At 48.2% G+C, this 19,060-nt stretch overlaps 1 protein-coding gene across 1 annotated transcript in view; it reads right to left on the reverse strand.

Moving 5' to 3' along the window:
* The window catches only part of GLP2R (glucagon like peptide 2 receptor), a gene marked incomplete at its 3' end in the record, with an annotated part of 81,324 nt that extends 63,191 nt beyond the window's left edge, over positions 1 to 18,133 (reverse strand). The window contains exons 1-3 of the mRNA XM_080713948.1: positions 17,847 to 18,133; positions 6,818 to 6,905; positions 5,464 to 5,568 (exon numbers count right to left, since the gene is read on the reverse strand). Coding sequence (XP_080570074.1) covers positions 5,464 to 5,568; positions 6,818 to 6,905; positions 17,847 to 18,035 — 382 coding nt within the window. The 5' untranslated portion in view covers positions 18,036 to 18,133. The remainder of the gene's footprint in view (positions 1 to 5,463; positions 5,569 to 6,817; positions 6,906 to 17,846) is intronic.
* Positions 18,134 to 19,060: the final 927 nt, after the last annotated feature.

Below are 19,060 nucleotides of genomic sequence, written 5' to 3' on the forward strand. Positions count from 1 at the left end.
AGAAAACTGGAGATTTCATAACAAACCATGATCCGCTAATGTCTGCCGTGTTTACCCGAAGTTCCTGGAGTTAGGACGGTCCCCGGTGACTCAGAGATGTTGTGACCCTGGTAAGGGGCAGCCGGGAGGTGCTGACCTGGGCTCCCGCACTTGCTCAGTGCGACATCACCCCTAAAGCCCAAGGGGCAGCTCCATAAAGAGCAGGGGTACGCGGTGGGCAGACCAGGCTGAAGTCTGCTGCGTTACCTGGTGAGTTGATGTCTGGGGTCCACCTCCCACTCCTTGAACCTACCAGTTTCTCCATCAAGAACTGGAGAAATAATGGTGCCCGCCCTCTGTGATTTGAGGGAGGGTAAAATGAATGTGTGGTGGGGGGAGGGCAGCATGCTCGTTGTGAAAATGATGGGTCAGTAGCTCTGCCCAGCTGGGTGTGGTGGCGCACGCTTGTAATCCCAGCGCTTGGGAGGCTGAGACAGGAGGATCGCACAGGTTTGAAGCCAGCCTCAGCTACTGAGTGAGGCTCTCAGCAACTTAGTGAGACCCTGTTTCCAAATAAAATATAAAATAGGGCTGGGAGTGTAGCCCAGAGGTGGAAAAGCCCCTGGGTTCCACCCCTATTACCACCAAAAAAAAAAAAAAAAATAGCTCTGCCCACCTGGGTCCTGTTGTAACTTAGTCACATCTACCCCAGGAGCACCTCTCTGGAGGTTCCCCAACCTGCAGGACCAGGGACTGACCTTGCAGATGAGGAGTGGAAATTGGCTGGGATTTCCTAGTTCACACTCTGCACAGCATGGACCAACAGGTATTTTCTAAATTGAATTGATGGGTACCTTTACAATGCATCCACCTGCCTGGCCTACAGCTTCAGCAAGGCATCTAACTTCTCCATCGTAACGCCACAAACTAAGATCTTCCCTTTCGTCTCAAGATCTGCTCCCCCACGACCACAGTTTCCCATTTCAGGGGCAAAGTAGACCCAACTTGCCAGGCCTCTGGCTCCAGTCCTTAGAGCCGTCCTTGTCATCTGTCTGTCTGTCTGTCTGCCATGCCCCTCGCCTGCTCCATTAGCTAATCATCTCTACTTTCAAACCTCTCTAGAATCTGACCACAGTGATTTCCTTAAAAATGATGCTCATGAGCCGGGCGTGGTGGCGCACGCTTGTAATCCCCGCGCTTGGGAGGCGGAGACGGGAGGATCGCGCAGGTTCGAAGCCAGCCTCAGCTGTTTAGTGAGGCTCTCAGCAACTCAGTGAGACCTTGTTTCCAAATAAAGTATAAAATAGGTCTGGGAGTATAGCCCGGAGGTAGAAAGCCCTGGGTTTCAACCCCATGGGGTACCACACACACACACACACACACACACACACACACACACACACACGATGCTCACCCCCGGGCACACGAGAGATGATTAGTGAACTTTTGTTGAATGAATAGTCTCGAGAGAGTCTTCTGTGCTGAGGATGCTAAGACGAATAGGGGTACACCTCGACGTCTAGCCAGAAGAGTGCAAATAGAGAGTTCTGCAAACTGTTATGAATTCTAAGACAGAGACTGCACGGGTCCAGAAGAGGCCTGGGAAAAGCAGAGCTCTGTGGTATTGTGGGGAGAAGCTGGAGACCTTTGTTAGATGGACGAAGGGCCCGAGCTGAGGGTTGGAGTTGGGTTTAGAGGCAGCAACGTGACCCCTGGGGAGCATCTTGGAGAGTAGATTGGCCAGTGGGGAGGGCGGAGGATGAACAGGGGAAGGGGCCTTGTTCCTGTGGCTGGAGTTGCAGGGGGACAGGGAGGTGGCAGAGAATGCTCCGGGTCAGCAGGGCCCGGTGGCCGAAGGTCACACGTGCTGTTTGCAGGTGTGGTGATGGGCGCCAATGTGACCTGATTTTAGAAGGCCCTGTGGAGGGTGGTTGGAAGCGGCCAGGTCTGAAGCCAGAGATGAGATCAGGAAGCAGTACGGGGCTATGGAGGGGAGTAGGGAAAGGGGAGGAGCCAGAAGGCCCAGCCACCACCCAGATGAGGGCCGAGTGTGAGTGGGGCCAGGTGGAATGTGAAGCTGTGCCTGAGCTGGATAGTGGAGGAGGAGGAGGAGGAGGAGGAAAGGAAGGAAGGAAGGAAGGAAGGAAGAAGGAGGAGGGAAGAGGATGGAGGACGGAGGAGGAGGAACAGCAGAAGGAACAGGAAGAGGAAGGAGGAGGAGGAGGAAGGAAGAGGAAGGAGGCGGAGAAAGGAAGAGGAACAGGAAGAGATGGAGGAGGAACAGGAAGTGGAAGGAGGAGGAGGGACAGGAAGTAGAAGGAGGAAGGAGAGGAAGGAGGAGGAGGAATAGGAAGTAGAAGGAGGGAGGAGGAAGAAGGAAGAGGAAGAGTAAGGAGGAGGAGGAACCGGAAGCAGAAGGAGGGAGGATGTGGAAGAAGGAAGAGGAAGGAGGAGGAGAGAAGAGGAGGAACAGGAGAAGAAACAGGAAGAGGAAGGAGGAGGAAGAAGGAAAAGGAAAAGGAAGGAGGAGGAACCGGAAGTGGAAGGAGGAAGGAAGAGGAAGGAGGAGGAGAAACAGGAGAAGGAACAGGAAGAGGAAGGAGGAAGGAGGAAGGAGGAGGAATGAAGAGGAGGGAGGAGGAGGGAGGAGAAGGGAGAAGGGAAGAGGGAGGAGGAAGGAAGAGAAAAGTTTGATTTTCTCTCTTTTCCATTTCTCGCTGTCCCTCTAATTCCACTCCATCTGCTAACGAGTCTTCACCATTCTACCTCCAGTATTTTCCCTTTAATCCCTTCCCTCCTCTCCAACTTCTCCCGTCTGCCTGAATCCAAACCCTTTTCGTCTCTTCCTCTGGACCCTGGAAGAGCTTCCTGGTCCCTGATTCCCCTCCATTCCTCAATCCAAAAGCCACAAGCCGTCGACGTTGTTCTCCCAAACTACAAATACTTTATGTCCTTCTCGGGCCTCAACACTTCCCGGGGCTCCACATAATCTTCCCCTGCAGAGGAAAGTTTGAAGCCCCGAGTGTAATACGCAGTCTCTCTCGCCATCGGCCCCCAGCCCAGGGACCAGTCACAGGTGCCCAAGAAGCCGAGACCCACCGTCGGACTCTTCTTTTCTCACGTATGAACACTCACTCCTTGACTCTTATCTCGAGGATTCCTCTGCATCCTTTACAGGTGTAGAGGTTCCGCCCAAACCCTTCCTTCGCCTTCCCCTTTCCTTTTACCGTAGGAACCCAATAAGATCCTAAAGATTTAATTGGGAGATGTAAGTGGGAGAGTCACTTTCTATATTTTGAAAATCCTGCTCCTTTGAGTACACTGGAAAAGCCCAGAACTCACTTTTTATTTATTTACCTTGTTTATTTAGTTATTCATTTGTCCATTTGTTGTGTATTTATTTTGATACTAGGGATTGAACCCAGGCACATCCGACCTCCGAGCTACACCCCCAGCCCTTTTTATTCTTTATTCTGAAACAGGGTCTTGCTAAGTTGCACAGGGTGAACCTGGGACCCTCCTGCCTCTGCCTCCCAAGTGCGGGGATGACAGGCGTGCGCCAGCGCACCCAGATAGAACTCAGTTTAGTTTCTTGGTTTTGCTTTTGGTTTAAGCCTTTAACTCAATTTCTTTGTAGACTTGATGTCTGGGTCACTGTTTTCTCCTTAAGAGGAATGTGCCTGTTTTTTTACCTCCTGGGAAGGAGCAGGTGGAGGGCAGATGGGGAGGTGGTGGTCTGTCTGTCCCATCCACCATGGAGTAGGGTGTGTGTGCATTTGGGCCTTTAAAGAGCTGAAGAGACCCAAGCATCTCAGCCTTGGACTCCGCTTTAGCGCCCTCTTACAAAGCACCTGCTAGGTGACGGACTCTGTGATCCTTCTCACTTATCCCTCAAAATGACCTCCAGGGTCAGCTCTGACCCACGGCACTTTCCAGACAAGGAAACCGCAGCTCACGGGGCTCCAGGAACTCGCCCAGAGTCTCAGAGTCAAAGACACAGAGACTGAGTCCAACTTCAGGACTCCTGACTCCACATCCGGTGCTCTTTCTACCTTGTTGAGCAGGATCCCACAGGTATAGTTTGCTGGAACCTCTGTTCCAGAAAGTCCTGTAGCACCTTGTTATGGTTTGGATAGAGAGACTCTCCCCTGGAAAAGCTCATGTATTGTCACGGCAAAAAGTGTTCAGAGGTGAAATAACTAAGTTGTGAGAATTCTAATCTTACCCACAGATAAATCCATTGATGCATTGATCATATGAATGGGTTTACTGGGTGGTAACTTAGGCAAGTAAGGTGTGACTGGAGGAGGTAGACTTTTGAAGGGGGTGCCCTTGGGGACCATCTATGTCCCTTGCTTTCTCTGCTTCCTGCCACCATGATGCAAGAACACTGTCCCTCCTCCGTGTACTCTGCCACCATCTGAACCATGCGTTACACCTCGGCACTGGCCCTATGGACTGACCTCAGAAACTGTGAATCCCATAAACCTTTCCTCCTCTACGTGCTGGTTGTCAGGTATTAACATCACAGCGTGAGAATTGTTGGGCGAAACCCACCTTCTCCCTCAGCCTTCCTGAAACCTCACATCCAAATGACAGCTCCGTAAAATACGTCAACGACTCTCCCACTAGGAAAGGCATCTCCCACCTGAACAAATTTTCTCTGTGTGCGTCCGCGCTAACGCCCTCAAAATATTGAAGCCAAAGCCCTCCACAATATTGAAGCCAAAGTACCACTGATATGATTATTTACTGGGCCAAAATTAAATATACTAGAATCTGACCTTTTCAGAAACACATTCTCACCTCGTTCTACGGGGAGCTTCATAACCACTGCTACCTGAGAATAATTTTAGCTGTCCTTATATTTGCCCCGGGGTCCTCAGGCCTAGGTAACAGCATCCTGACCAGTAATTGTTTATCTCCCCTTCCAGAATAAAATGATCAAGAGATCAGGGGCTTCTGGGGCAGGTTGGGGTGGCATATTATCCTCGGTTCCTAAGTAACATTCATTTCCTTTAAACAGGCTAGGCATAAAGGAAGTAGTTAACTTCTCCATCCAAATTTCTGGGGGTTTAGAAGCACCACCTCGACGGCATATCGTTCCAACACTGATGTAATAGAAGGGCTGAGTCCTTCCCCCGTCTAAGAAGCCCACGGGGGCACAAGGGAGCCTTCCCATCAATCTCCTCCTCTCCCTGACATTCTTAGCCCTCAGTGCAGCCAATTATATGGTAGCCCAGTCTGAACTCTTAATCTACCACGTCAAAAAAGCTACTATAAGTGGAACGCCCAGAATTAGAAGAACTTCAGAAGACAAGAGGAGAAGGAAGATGTGTTCCTGAGGGCTTCACCTTCATGGGGAAGACGGCCTGGGAAAGGTATTTGGTTGGAACCTTCTCTCTAGCTGCCACCTGGATAGTCTATCCCAGAGGGACTGGTCTGGTAAGGAACAGTCAGAAATGGGTAAATGAATCTCATTACCTTCCTTCCACCAAGGTAAATATGAAGGACAGGGGACAGCGACGTTCCCAGGAGGAGAATGAGGCCAGCACACGTACCGATCAAATGTCCCGTTGCAGAACACGCCTAGAGAGAGGAAAGGGGTTAGAACGGACATCGGCACCTGAGCGCGAGGCTCTGATAGAAGCAGAAGGACCAGGAGCCCGGAGCTCGCCTTCTGCTCTGGGAAGCTGGTGACCTCTGCAGGGACCGGCGTGAGCCTCCTACTCTAGTCAAGGATGAGGAATAACTTGAGAGTCTGGATCTTTGTCTAGCAGCCTGGCCTCCAGTCAGTCAAGGAGTGGCCGTGTCTTGCCAATTTTGCTTCATTTTACATGAACTGAGCTCCCCCAGAAAGTCAAGGTTGGGAGGACACCTGGAGTTCCAGCCAGTGCCTTCTGTTCCATCATTAACTACATCATGGTCAAATCATCAAATTCGTGGTTGTCAAATTACTGTCACCAATCCTAGAACACCCTTACTACGGAATATGCAAAATGGCCAGTGGATAGAGGGGGCTCCGTGCCGTCCGGGGCCTTGGTCACGTGCGTATGCTATGACACGCATCCGATCTGCAACCGTCTCTTGTGTCGTGACCAGGTGGCAAGTGTGCTGTGCCAGATGGCTTTTATCAAGGATGGTGGCATCTGCATATATCCCTTCTCACGTTATTTTAAGTGAGCAGTGGAGGGGTCTATGTTCCCTCCCTTGAGTCTTTCTTTGTGTATGTGTGTGGTACTGGGGATGGAACCTGGGCATTGTACCTCAGAGATACACCCCAGCCCTATTTTTTATTCTTTATTTTGAAACAGGGTCTCACTGAGTTGCAAAGGGCCTCATTTAAGTAGCTGAGGCTGTCCGCAACCTGTGATCCTCCTGTCTCAGTCTCCGGAATGCTGGGATTACAAGTGTGCGCCACCAATCCCAGCCCTTGAGTCTTGATAGAACTTTGTAATTGTCTTATCTGGTTGTTCATGACTAAGATTCTGTGACTTCTGAGCCAGGTCATAAGAGGCACGTGACCTCTGGTCAGGCTGGCTGCTAGGAAGCCCAGTCCACACAGAGATCCATGCAGAGGTTCTGACTACCAGTTGCCACGTGACTCTTGGCTGAGAGCCAGCATCTAATAGCAGGCATGGCCAGGAGCCTTTTGGCGACCCTGGCTCCCAGCTTTGAGACTTCAAGCCAATCCTCAGATACTACAGAGCAGAAACAAGCCATGCCCACTATGCCTGTCTGAATTCCTAACCCACAGGACCTGGTTATCATTGTTTTAAGCCACTAAGCTTTGGGGCAACTTGTTACGCAGCCACAGATAACCCATACATGTGCTTACCAGAAGGTTCCTTAAGTAAGTCTCTCAGACACTTCTCCTTGTACTGAGCCCACTTCTGAGTTGTCTCCTCAAGGAGAGATCCTGTAACCTGAACAGTACAAAAACATGGTCACCCTCCCAGTTAGCTGCAAGCTCAGTGGTAGCCGTCATTGTACACCATGACTCTCAATCCATCCCACAGAAGCGCCCATCATGACCCACACCAATAAAATTCCTTCGGCATCTTGCATATCTTTACATTCATTCTACAACCTAATCATATTGGTTTTAATAAAAAAAATTTTTTTCAAAAGTTTTAAGTGAGGTTGACATTTCAAGAGAAGGCAATACATTTATCCTAATCTTTTACACCCTCTCACACAAATGCTTGATGCTCCTAAGACTCTTTAGATACCAAAAAGAGAAGTGTTTTACTAAGAGGGGCTTTCAGCACACCTGAGAAAGGCCTGTGCCATCCGGGTGCCTGCCTGTCCAGAGCCAAAGCCATTGCACTGAAGCCTTGGGGGTGGTTTTTTTTTTTTTTTTTTTTTTTCCCTTTTGGACACAGATCCATAGAACCTTAGAAATACAGCCCCACGTATTTGGGGCTTTTCAGACAATTGAGTGGTCTAACAGCTTCTCATTGTATACCTGTACCACCTCTTTGTGTTTTAAAAGGGGCCTTTCTCTTCCACCGTTCAGTTGACCCATCATTTTGGAGTACCTACTGTACGCCCGGCCTCGCGTGACTCGTTGGAGGGGTACAGTGATAAGCGTGTCTCTGGCCCTCAGAAGCACTTAGAATCTATGGATAAAATGGGCAGCATCTGCCCCCTATCCCTGCAGCTCCTTCCCTGAGTGGTTCTGTCATTGGCTTTGAGGGTTTTGTGTCTTCTTATAAGTGACAACAAACTCATACACTTTCTTGGGCCGGGTAGGTAACGCAAAAGATTGAGGCAGGACCAATGCAATAGTAGAGAGTGGAGGGGCCTGTTATAAACTAGGAAGATGTTTCCCCCAAAGATATTAAAATTTAGTTACACACATGCCCACGCACACATGCATGTGCGCGCGCACACACACACACACACACTCAGCTCCTGCCTCCCCAAAATAAACCACACCCATGAGACCAATGGGTGGCGTGGTCTGTCTCCCTAGTAACTGGTCTGATCTGTCCTCTCCCTGCTCTTTCCAGCGCTATGACAGTCATGGTGAAGTCTCTGGGAAGTTCCTTTGCACCGTTTCCAGAGAATCATACAACTACCTTTTTTTTTTTTTTTTTTTTTTGGAGATGGGGTTGGAACCACACAATCTACCTCCGAGCTACACCCCCAGCTCTATTTTTTATTCTTTATTTTGAAACAGGGTCTCACTAAGCTGTGAAGGGCCTCGCTAAGTAGCTGAAGCTGGCTGTGAACCTGTGATCCCCCTGTCTCAGCCTCCTAAGTGAACCTGTGATCCCCCTGTCTCAGCCTCCTAAGTACTGAGATTACAAGTGTTCACCACCATGCCTAGCTACAGACAACTTTTTTTTTTTTTTTTTTTTTGGTGGTACTGGGGTTCCTGGAAGCCCTTCTACCTCCGGGCTACACTCCCAGACCTATTTTAACATTTTTATTTGGGAACAGGGTCTCCTAAGCCAGCGCGCGTGGCTGGCTTCGAACCTGCGCGATCCTCCTGTCTCCGCCTCCCAAGCTCGGGGATTACAAGCGTGCGCCACCATGCCTGGCTACAGACAACTTTTTAAAGAGGAGCTCAAAGCTGGGCGTGGTGGCCCACACCTGTAATCCCAGTACTCAGGAGGCTGAGACAGGAGGACTGCAGATTCAAGATCAGCCTCGGCAATTTAGCCAGACCTTATTTCAAAATAAAAAAATAAAAAGGGTTGGGGTTAAGCACAGAGGTAAAAATGTCCCAGGTTCAATCCCCAGTAACAAAAAATAAAGAAGACTTCATATAGTCATAAGAACAGAGGTTTCCCAAATTGCTTAGTTCATAGAACGCTTACTGTCTCAGTTTCCACGGCACTCTTGGACCAAAAGATACTGTACCAGTATTGGGAATGGCCTAGGAAGATTTGAGAAAGCGATGATTATTAATATATTTCAAAAATTGGGTGAGGGGCAAATCTGTGCATGGACTTGGTTTCTGCCTAAAAGCAGGCAACTATTCCAATGTAAATTAATCTAGCTAAAGGTGATTAACAAGTCCATAGGAGAGGAGAACTAGGCCTTTCTCTATCTAAAGATACATCTACATGATTGGATAAGCTAGCTAAGATGGTAGGAGGGGTTGACCTTCATGAAAGGAGACACCTCGCCACACCTTGCTAGGGGACGTACCTTACAGGGACGTTCACTAGTCAGAATTACGTAAACAAGATGGAGGTCATGGGTATAAAAATTCTGGTCCAAGTGCTGTATCTTGGGAGGGCCACCCTCCCCCACCATGACATTTTGGCATGGGGCTGTAACTATTTTCTGTATTTCTATTTTCTGTTTTTCTATCCTTTTAATAAATTTCTTTAAATCTTCAGCAACTGTCCAAGCTATGCATATTTATTCATAGGTTAGGACAAGAACCCAGCGGGTTTTTTTATATTTTTGGTCGTTTTGGGTTTTGTTGTGGTTTGAGGGAAATTGTGTCCGGGACCCTAACAGGGGTCCCCAGGAACAGTTTCCCCATACCATTCTCCATAACAGATACATCAAAGTTCCATTTACTAAGCAGATAAGTCCAAACAGCGCATAAACATTTTGGTCTTAATAATTTAGTACCTGGTGGGCGTAGCACAACTTATCAAACTTTGGGTTAATATTGGACGCCACTTCCTTTCCTTCCTATTACACATGGAAACGTGGAATTTTATTCTGTTTGGTACTTGCTTTTTATCACAGAACCTGCAGAGGACCCAGTTTTTCAAAGATGCCACATCATCATGACCTAATGTTAAAGCCACGAATACCTTGAGCTAGTGGTTTGCACGGTGTCTTGCACCTTGGTGCCCAGTTGGGTCCCAGGGAGTCAGCCCCGGTGAATACTAACAATGATACTGCTATGCCAGTCCGTTATCCACCAATGACCACCAGGAGCCGAGTCCGATGCAAGAGGGAGTTACTCAAGCTCGAGCTTGGACTCTCCACGCACACAAACGCAGTGGTCATGGAGGAGAGCCCTTTGCCCCCCACCCAAGAACAAAGCTTTTATCCCCTAAGAAAGGCCGCCCAACCCACCTTTGCATTGATTGGATATTTTAAAGCATAAGTCTGCTGCCGCCCCATTGGCTTAACTTTTGCGCCCTGGGAGACTTATCTCAGGAATGTTCAGGATGGGTGGGGGTCTCTAACTCCAGGCAGAGTGACCTTGCCCGGGATACCTGCGAATTCCAGACCAAGATATACTCTGCACCAATTGGCTGTTGCTACGGGAAGACCAGATAGTGCAGTTAGCAGCTTCTTTCCAGGGGACAAGGCAAAGGTTACAGGTGAACAGGAACTTAATTTTGGACAGAAACTTAGGCCCACTCTACTTAAAGCTTTAACTGAAGCCTGTCATGGCGTCACTTTGGTCCTTCAATACACCGTAATTGGCCTTTGTCCCTCAGTTCCAATTGACAATGAGCTCTGTGTCCTTTAATAATAATGAAGACAGAGACATTAATAATGTCTCCTTCTCTGAGTGGTGGCCCAGGGGGCAACAAGTAAGTTTATTAACATATTGTTTAAAGAGATAAATATCCTAACCAGGCTCGGTACTGCACGCCTGTAACCTCAGGGGCTTGAGAGGCAGAGGTGAGGCGAATTTCAAGTTTAAGCTCGGCTTCGGCAACTTAGCAAGACCCTATCCCAAATAAAAAGGGCTGGGGATGGGGCTCAGTGGTAGAGCAGCCCTGGGTTCAATCTCAAGAGAGAGGAGGGAAAAATAATAAATACACGTCCTTGCCGAGCGTGGTGGCGCACACTTGTAATCCCCGTGCTTGGGGGGTGGAGACAGGAGGATCGTGCAGGTTCGAAGCCAGCCTCGCTGGCTTAAGAGACCCTGTTTCCAAATAGGTCTGGGAGCGTAGCCCGGAGGTAGAAGGGTTTCATCCCCAGTACCACCAAAATAAATAAATAAATAAATAAATAAATAAATAAATAAATAAATAAATACACATCCTAAAGGGAATGTAACTGATTCATATTATTTTTATAAATTCAGCAGATTGGTTAATAACCAAGTAATAAGTTCCCAGAATCTGCCAAGTCATCAAAGAAAGACCCTTTCTTGAACAAAGCACTGTTTATGTCTTCAGAGACCTCACTGGGACCCAGGACCTCTGAAGGAGGAGCCTGTGCCAGTATTGGGGAGAGGCATCGAAATGTATTGATGTGCCGGTATTGGAAAACTGCTTTGATAATTTCCAAAGTGTAAAATCTAGTCAGAGCCTAGGTGCTGTGCAAGCACTGAGGCAGGGAGGGGGCTGCAGCGATTACAAGGCAGAGCTCCTCTCTGTCTTTGCCCTTCATTCTAGTCATTAACCTATAGTAAAAGCCTTAGAGTCAACTGAAGCCATTAGCCCTAAAACTACAATAGAGGCACCCGGGGCCTCTGTTTACCTCCTCTCCTCTGGGATCCGGCCTGGGCATAGGAAAGGTAAACTTTGTGTGTGGCTTCAAAGCACCCTAGGTGATGAGCAACCAATACTGCCCAATACAGTAGAGGAGGGCCAGGTAGATTCTTGACCGTTGCACTTGGGAAGTGCACTGTCCGGAGACAAAGAGGCACCACCTGGCTAAGGAATAAGTAACTAGCCCGTTGCCCTGGTAACGCTGATGAGAAAGATACCAATAATAATCTATTTAAGGGTTGAGATCCCCAAAAGGGGCTGGAGTTCCATTTTCGGGCTCTCCAGCATGCGGGTCAGCACACTGCTTTTTCCTTCTCTATTTCCTACTGATCTATTTCCTACTGATTTTGTAATAAAGGTTTGTTAAAGCTGCACTGAGCCGCCCATTAATTTTTCTATTCAACCAACCTTAGTTGAATAAGAAAAAGAACCCCACCATTTCAAACCGTAACAGAGACAATAAAATCATCCCAGAAGGAAAGTAGCATTCCCCCGCCCCCTGCACTTTGCCATGACTAATAAGAGCCATGGTCAGAAGAAGGAAAATGAACGAATGCTAAGAGCTCCTGAGTTGGGTGAGCCCGGGGAGGCTGGACAGACTCCGGCTGCCTTCCCGGGTGCTGGTCCTGAAGACTTCAAAGGTGGCACACCCAAATTCAAGCACAGCTACATCCTGGAAGTAACGAGGAGGGGAGACACACGGGTGAGGTTTTCTAACTGGAAAAGTCCAGCCTGACTGATTCCTCTTTCCACCCACAGGGGACCAGCGTCCACGACTTACGTGGCTGAGAAGGGATTCAGGAAAAGGAAAAAGACCTTTCTATTGGCTCTGTTTACAGAAACCTATTATTCTCTGTTAGAAAAAGAAGACAATTTACTGTGAATAAAATAGAAATCACAGATATTAAAAAAAAAAAAAGAAGCAATCACAGATAACTAAACTGGAGGAGGCAGAATCGTTATTGTTACGGATTGGGAGAGTATGGTTGTGGGGAAACTGTTCCCAGGGACCCCTGTTAGGGTCCTGGACACACTTTCCCTCAAACCACAACAAAACCCAAAACGACCAAAAACAGGAAAAAAAAAACGCGCGGGTTCTTGTCCTGAGCTAAGCATAAATATACAGTAGCCTGAACTCCTGCTGAAGATTTCAAGAAGTTTATTAAAAAGATAGAAATACAGGAGATAGTTACAGCCCTGTGCCCGAGAGTGGCACAGGGGGTCAATTTGAATGTATTCATCAAAGAACCCCAGTATGCTGGGTGTTCTTATGCAGGCCAAGTCTGAGGCAGGTCCTCTGATATGTGGATACGCTGCCCAATCTCTAGCCCAGTTTTCTGCTGTCTCCATCTCTGAACACAGACCTCTACACCTTTTGTTACCCTCCCAAGATGTGTTAAGTTGCTTCTCCGGGATCTGGGATTTCCTTCCATCCTTGAGGCAGTCTGTCTCTCTTTAGAAATGTAAAGAGACCTCTTCCCTGGCTCGGGCTTTCTTTCCTTCTCTTTAGAAATGTAAATTACAAGTCCCTTCTTCCTGACAGTCCTGGCTTTCTTTAGTACAAACGATATATTTTTAAAATTGGCAATCTTTCCCAATACTGGTACATTAATACATTTTAAAACCTCTTTCCAATACTAGTACAGTTATCTCATTACTCAGCAATTAACAGGCTTCCAGAACCTTCTCTGTAGGCATGCATCATTTTACTTTCTTCTTTTTGTTTTTTGTTTTATTCTAACCAAGAAGGAAATCATACTGTCTTGTGGTCTTTTATTTTTTTTACTTGGAAGATATAGGGTGAATGGATTTCCATTTTAAGAAATACAAAATGGATAAAAACGCCTTTTAATAGCTACATACTATTTAACAAATAAATGTGGTATAATTTTGTGTTTAAATCTTCCAGCACTGAATGTCTAAGATGTTTTTGGATGTTTGGTAATATAAAGAATGTTGCAGCAGCCACATGGTGCAGTTTTTATCCCAGTTCTTGGGAGTATCGGGGACAGTTTAAACAATTGAACAAGACCCTTGGCAACTTAGTAAGACTCTCTTTCTTTTTTTCTTTCTTTCTTTCTTTTCTTTTTTTTTTTTTTTTTTTTTTTTTTGGTGTGTATGTGGCACTGGGGATTGAACCCAGAGACATTCTACCTGTGACCTACACCCCCAGCCCTATTTTTTATTCCTTCTTTTGTAAAAGGATCTCACTAAGTAGCTGAGTCTGACTGCAAACCTGCAATCTTCCTGGCCGTCTCAGCCTCCCAAGTACGGAGATTTCAAAGGTGTGCCGCCACGCCCAGCTGCAAGACTCTGCTTCAAAATAAAAGCCAAAAAAGGCTGGAGGTATGACTCAGAGGCAGAATAACCTCGCTTCAATACCCAGTATAAAAGAAAGAAAGAATGAAAGTAAATATCGGGCATAGTGGCACACACCTGTAATCCCAGCACTTAGGAGGCTGAGACAGGAGGATGGCATGTTCGAAGACAGCCTCAGAAATTGAGTGAGGCCGTCAACAACTTAGTGAGACCTCGTGTCAAAATAAAAAAATAGGGTCGAGGGTGTAGCTTGGAGGTGGAATGCCTCTGAGTTCAATCCCTAGCACTACATAAAAAAAAAATTAAAAATAAAAGTATATAGTATGAGCCCATCTATATAGCCACCACTTCCGAAAACAACATCAGCCGCCCAACAATAGCAATATACAAGTCAGGTGATACAAGACTATCATCCCAGTACTCGAGAGGATGAGACAGGAGGGTCACAGGTTCAAGGCCAGCCTCAACTCTATTTCCATATAAAAAGTAAAAGGGCTGGGGTGCTATGATGAAAATCCTCAGTTAAACATCTGAAAGCGCTTCCTTTATCTTCTGAGGAGAAGTTTTCTGAATTGGAAATTTCTGGGTCATAGAGTATCCACATTTTTAAAAGGTTTTTGATAATGTCCTGCCAACCTGCTTACCCTTGCCAAGACGCAGAGAGTTTTTCTTTTTCATTTAAAACTCTGCATCCTTCTACACCCCTGCCAACCGTGTCTAAAGTCCACTTCTCCAAGACTCTTCACTAGTTTAGGTTTTCGAATGCCAAAGCCCCGGCTGATAAGTAAACGAGAGAGCGGGTGGGTGTGGGGCGAGCCCTGCTTCCTTGCTTCTAGTTAGAAACTGAGCTGTCCCTGAGAAAGTCTCATTAAATGAGTTTTATGAAGACTGTCCTGCCAGCAAACACACCACACTCATTTATATCCCAGGCAGGGACAGCGTCTATGGGCAAACTTATCATGAACGTCTAGGCAAAGCCTAGTAATATAAACAGCCAGGGAGAGAAGAGGAGGTCGAAGATGGGGGGCCAGGAAGAGGGCTGTCAGGATCAGAGAGATGCACAGGAGGATGGGGTACCGAGTGCTCGGCACCCACAGAGAGCGCGGCAGGGCCCAGGGAACCCCATCAGGGCACGCGTTATTGATTATGGAAATACCCGGGTCAATGGCCGGGCGTGGTGGCGCACGCTTGTCATTCCCGCGCTTGGGAGGCGGAGACAGGAGGATCGCGCAGGTTCGAAGCCAGCCGTGCTCTGGCTTAGGAGACCCTGTTTCCAAATAAAAATGTGAAAATAGGTCTGGGAGTGTAGCCCGGAGGTAGAAGGGCTTCCAGGAACCCCAGGGCCACCAAGAAAAAAAAAAAAAGAAAAAAAAAAAAAGAAAGAAAGAAAGAAAGAAAGAAAGAAAGAAAAGAAAAGAAAAGAAAAGAAATACCCAGGTCAAAGGGCCGGTGTGGCCGTATCCACACGGAAGCCAGCCTTGGGTGCTGCAGATCGTGCCCTGGTGATACGTAAATAGTCAGAGTTCACCAGCTCCCGAGAGTACTGAAGACGGCAGAACACAGGACTTTAAGCCCCCCACCCCGGGGAGACGCCAGGACTCCCCTGCTCCCCAGCTACAGGGCAGAGGAAGGCAGCTCTGGCTTCTTTTCTCTGCAGCTCATTTTCCTCCTCGGTAAACCGGGTTCAGTAGGAATCCTCCCTTCGGCAGCTTTGGGAGCATTAAGCAAGATGGATGGGGCCCATTTTATGACAGTGCCTGGCACGCGTGGTAGGTTACCCGGCACGTTTGTGGGTAGGTGGTGAACAAAACCAGGCAATTCGCTGGGCACGTCAGCTTTGCGTCCAAAATACGCAGAGAACAGAATCCAGGGTCAGAGCTGGGTATCGACTCTGCCAACGGTGGGCGCGCCGGGGGCAGAGGGAGACCTGAGCCACCTGCGGATGCTGTGCCACCCGGGGAGTCGGCCGCCATGAAACCAAAGGCTAGGCCCCATATTTACAGGTCAGGAGGCCTTGAAGGGAGCCCAGGGGAGGAATGGGATACGGAGGAGTTTTCTGCCTCTCTATCCCCAGACTAGCACCAAAGATAATCAGAGAGAAGGCGCACTTTGGAGATGTGCGCCACAGTCCAGAAGCAAAGGAGATTTCAAATTCTGGTGCTATGAACGGGGACCTCCTGCTCGAGGAGGAAAGGTCCCTAGGCTACTTTCTTTTTAATTTAATTTAATTTTTTCATACTAGGGGTTGATCCCAGGAGTATTCTATTCTACCTGTGAGTTACACCCCCAGCCATCATCACCACCGCTGCCTCTTAAAAAAAAATGTTTTATTTTGAAACGGGGTCTTCGCTACATTGCTGAGGGTCTGGTTAGGTTGCCGGGGCTGGCCTCAAACCTGTGATCCTCCTGTCTCAGCCTCCCAAGTACTGGGATAACAGGTGTGCGCCACCATGCCCGGCTTAATCTACTTTTTTTACTCAGATGAGTGGAACCGGGGTTGCTTCCCACCCCAGCCTTGTAGAAAAATAGGATCTTGCAAAAGAAGCGGGCAAAGGTATAATCTCCTTGAATAAGAATAAGACAAGCTAACAGAAAACCCAGCAGAGGAGAGAGTTGAATACTTTCTAGTATATCCTTGAAGCCCGTGACTATCCTGGCATTGACCTACAGCTCATCACAGAAAACCGCTGCTTAATCTCCGTAGACTAGGTTTCTATAAAACTATAAAAATGGGATTAACAGGAGACCTTCCTCACAGTATTGCTGAGATCCTGAACCAGATAAATGAGGGAGAGGGGGGCTCACACCGAGCCTAATGCTAGTTAGGTATGAGTGCATCCATGCTCTGAGTATTAAGAAACAGACGAGATGTAGTGGCCCGTGCTCGTGATCCTAGTACTTAGGAGGCTGAGACAGGAGGATCGCTGGTTTAAGGCCAGCCTCTGCAAGTAAAAGAGACCCTGTTTCTTTTTTAAATATTTATTTATTTATTTATTTATTTTGGTGGTACTGGGGGTGGAACCCAGAGGCTTTCTACCTCCGGGCTATACTCCCAGACCCATTTTATATTTTATTGGGAAACAGGGTCTCACTAGGTTGCTGAGAACCTCACTCAGTAGCTGAGGCTGGCCTCGAAACTGCGCGATCCTCCTGTCTCAGCCTCCCAAGCGCGGGGATGACAAGCGTGCACTACCACGCCCGGTGAGACCCTGTTTCAAAATAAAAAGTAAGAGGGCTGGAAGTGTATCTCAGAGGTAGAATGCCTCTGGTTCAATCCCCTGTACCAAAAAAATTTTAAAAAAAAGAGAGAGACAAAAAAAAAAACCTCTCAAAAAACAGATTACAAAATAATACTTACACTCTGATCCTATGTTTATTGTTTTGAATTGTATGTAAATAAGTGGTAGAAAAACTTCTGGCAGGATAAGCCCCCAAACTTAAACAAGGATGATGTCTGGGTGATGAAATTATCATGATGTATAGGTTATATTTATAGTTATATATTTTTTATATATTTTTATAAATAGAAGAAAAGGGACAAAAAAACAACTACCCTTCGAGGCAAACACTGAATCCCAAGAGGGTGCTAAAGGCATAGAGGAATCCTATCAGGCAAGTCTTACGTGCTGTTTACAGAGTTGATGCCGACACGGGAAATCCTTATAATATGACGTAAAAGGAAGATCAGGGTAAAAAAAATAGTTTACGCCTCGTTATTTCAAAATAAAAATGCATATAAAAAGGAGTTAAGATGCCGGGCGTGGTGGCGCACGCTTGTAATCCCCGCGCTTGGGAGGCAGAGACAGGAGGATCGCGCAGGTGGCTTAGGAGACCCTGTTTCCAAATAAAAATGTAAAAATAGGTCTGGGAGTGTAGCCCGGAGGTAGAAGGGCTTCCAGGAACCCCAGTACCACCAAAAGAAAAAAAAAAAAAAAGGATTTAAGGAAAATGGGCCAAAATATAAGCAGCGATTACCTCCGAACACCAGGCTGATCATTATACCTTGATACTGTCCCCTAGTTTGCAAATTGCCTGTGGAGGGCCTAAGTCGAGTCTACGATCAGAAAATACATGCGAGATTAGTAAGAATCAGAGGAAAGAATAAAGAACGGCTCTTACTTGCTTGACGGAAACCAGCAGTATCAGGGTGAGGAAGGGTCTCCCAGGGGCCCAGAGCAGGCGCTTCCCCTGGGGAGGGAGAGGCCCGGTGCCCCAGGCAGGAGCGGTACCCAGGGGCAGCGGCCGGACCCCGGGCAGGGGCCCCTGGCTGCTTCTCCCGAGCCCCGCCGGGCTTGGGCCGGGCTCCATCCTGCTGGCACAGCCTCACCAGTGCCGACACATCCCTCCGACAGTCCAAGATGTACCACAGGCGGCCTCCTCCTGCATTCCTCCTGGTCCAGGGAAGAAGTGTTTGTACAAATCCTCTGCGCGCTGCGCCGGGAGCGTCTGAACTGGCGCGATCTACTCAATGTCCAAGTTTCTCATCCCCCGCCGGCCCCCCCAAAGGCAGGGAGAGCTTTCCCAGACCTCTCGCAAGTCGGCTGCGCTCCGTGGCCCTTCTTCAGCACGCCCAGAAACAGAAGCGCTCCCACTTGAGGCTTCGGACCCAGGTGCCCGGCCGGCAGGAGATGGCTCGGGGTCAAGAGGCCCCCAGGACCAGCTGTGGGCCAGGGTGGGCCTCCAGCCAGCCCAGAGGCAGGCCGCTGTGCAAGGGCTGGGGTGTTGCTTTCTGAGGGACTAAGATTGAACAGGCTGGGCTGGGAGCAGCCTCAGGGACAGGGCCACCTCTGGGCTTTTTTTTTTTTTTTTTTTTTTTTTTTTGGTGGTACTGGGGTTCCTGGAAGCCCTTCTACCTCCCGGCTACACTCCCAGACCTATTTTTACATTTTTTAAATTTGGAAACAGGGTCTCCTAAGCCAGCGTGCGTGGCTGGCCTCGAACCTGCGCGATCCTCCTGTCTCTGCCTCCCAAGCGCGGGGATTACAAGCGTGCGCCACCACGCCCGGCCACCTCTGGGCTTTGATTATGCTGGGACAGCAGGAGGGACCGTCACCCAGCCCAAAGCACAGCTGCTTGGGGTCAGAGGCTCGAGGTTCTGTCTGTGCACCAACAATGCGTGGAAAAAGGCAGCCTTGGCTCCGCTGAATGCCCGCTCCTTCTAGCTCAGCACTGCGCACTGTGTTCAGAACACAGTGTCCCTCGGCCCACCTCTTTTTTTTTTTTTTGGTGATGGTATTGGGGTCCTGGAAGCCCCCCCCCCTTTTTTTTTTTTACCTCCGGGCTACACTCCCAGACCTATTTTATACTTTTTTTTTAATTTTTGGAAACAGGGT

The sequence above is a fragment of the Muscardinus avellanarius genome (assembly GCF_963383645.1).
Source record: "Muscardinus avellanarius genome assembly, chromosome: 16".
Taxonomy (NCBI): domain Eukaryota; kingdom Metazoa; phylum Chordata; class Mammalia; order Rodentia; family Gliridae; genus Muscardinus; species Muscardinus avellanarius.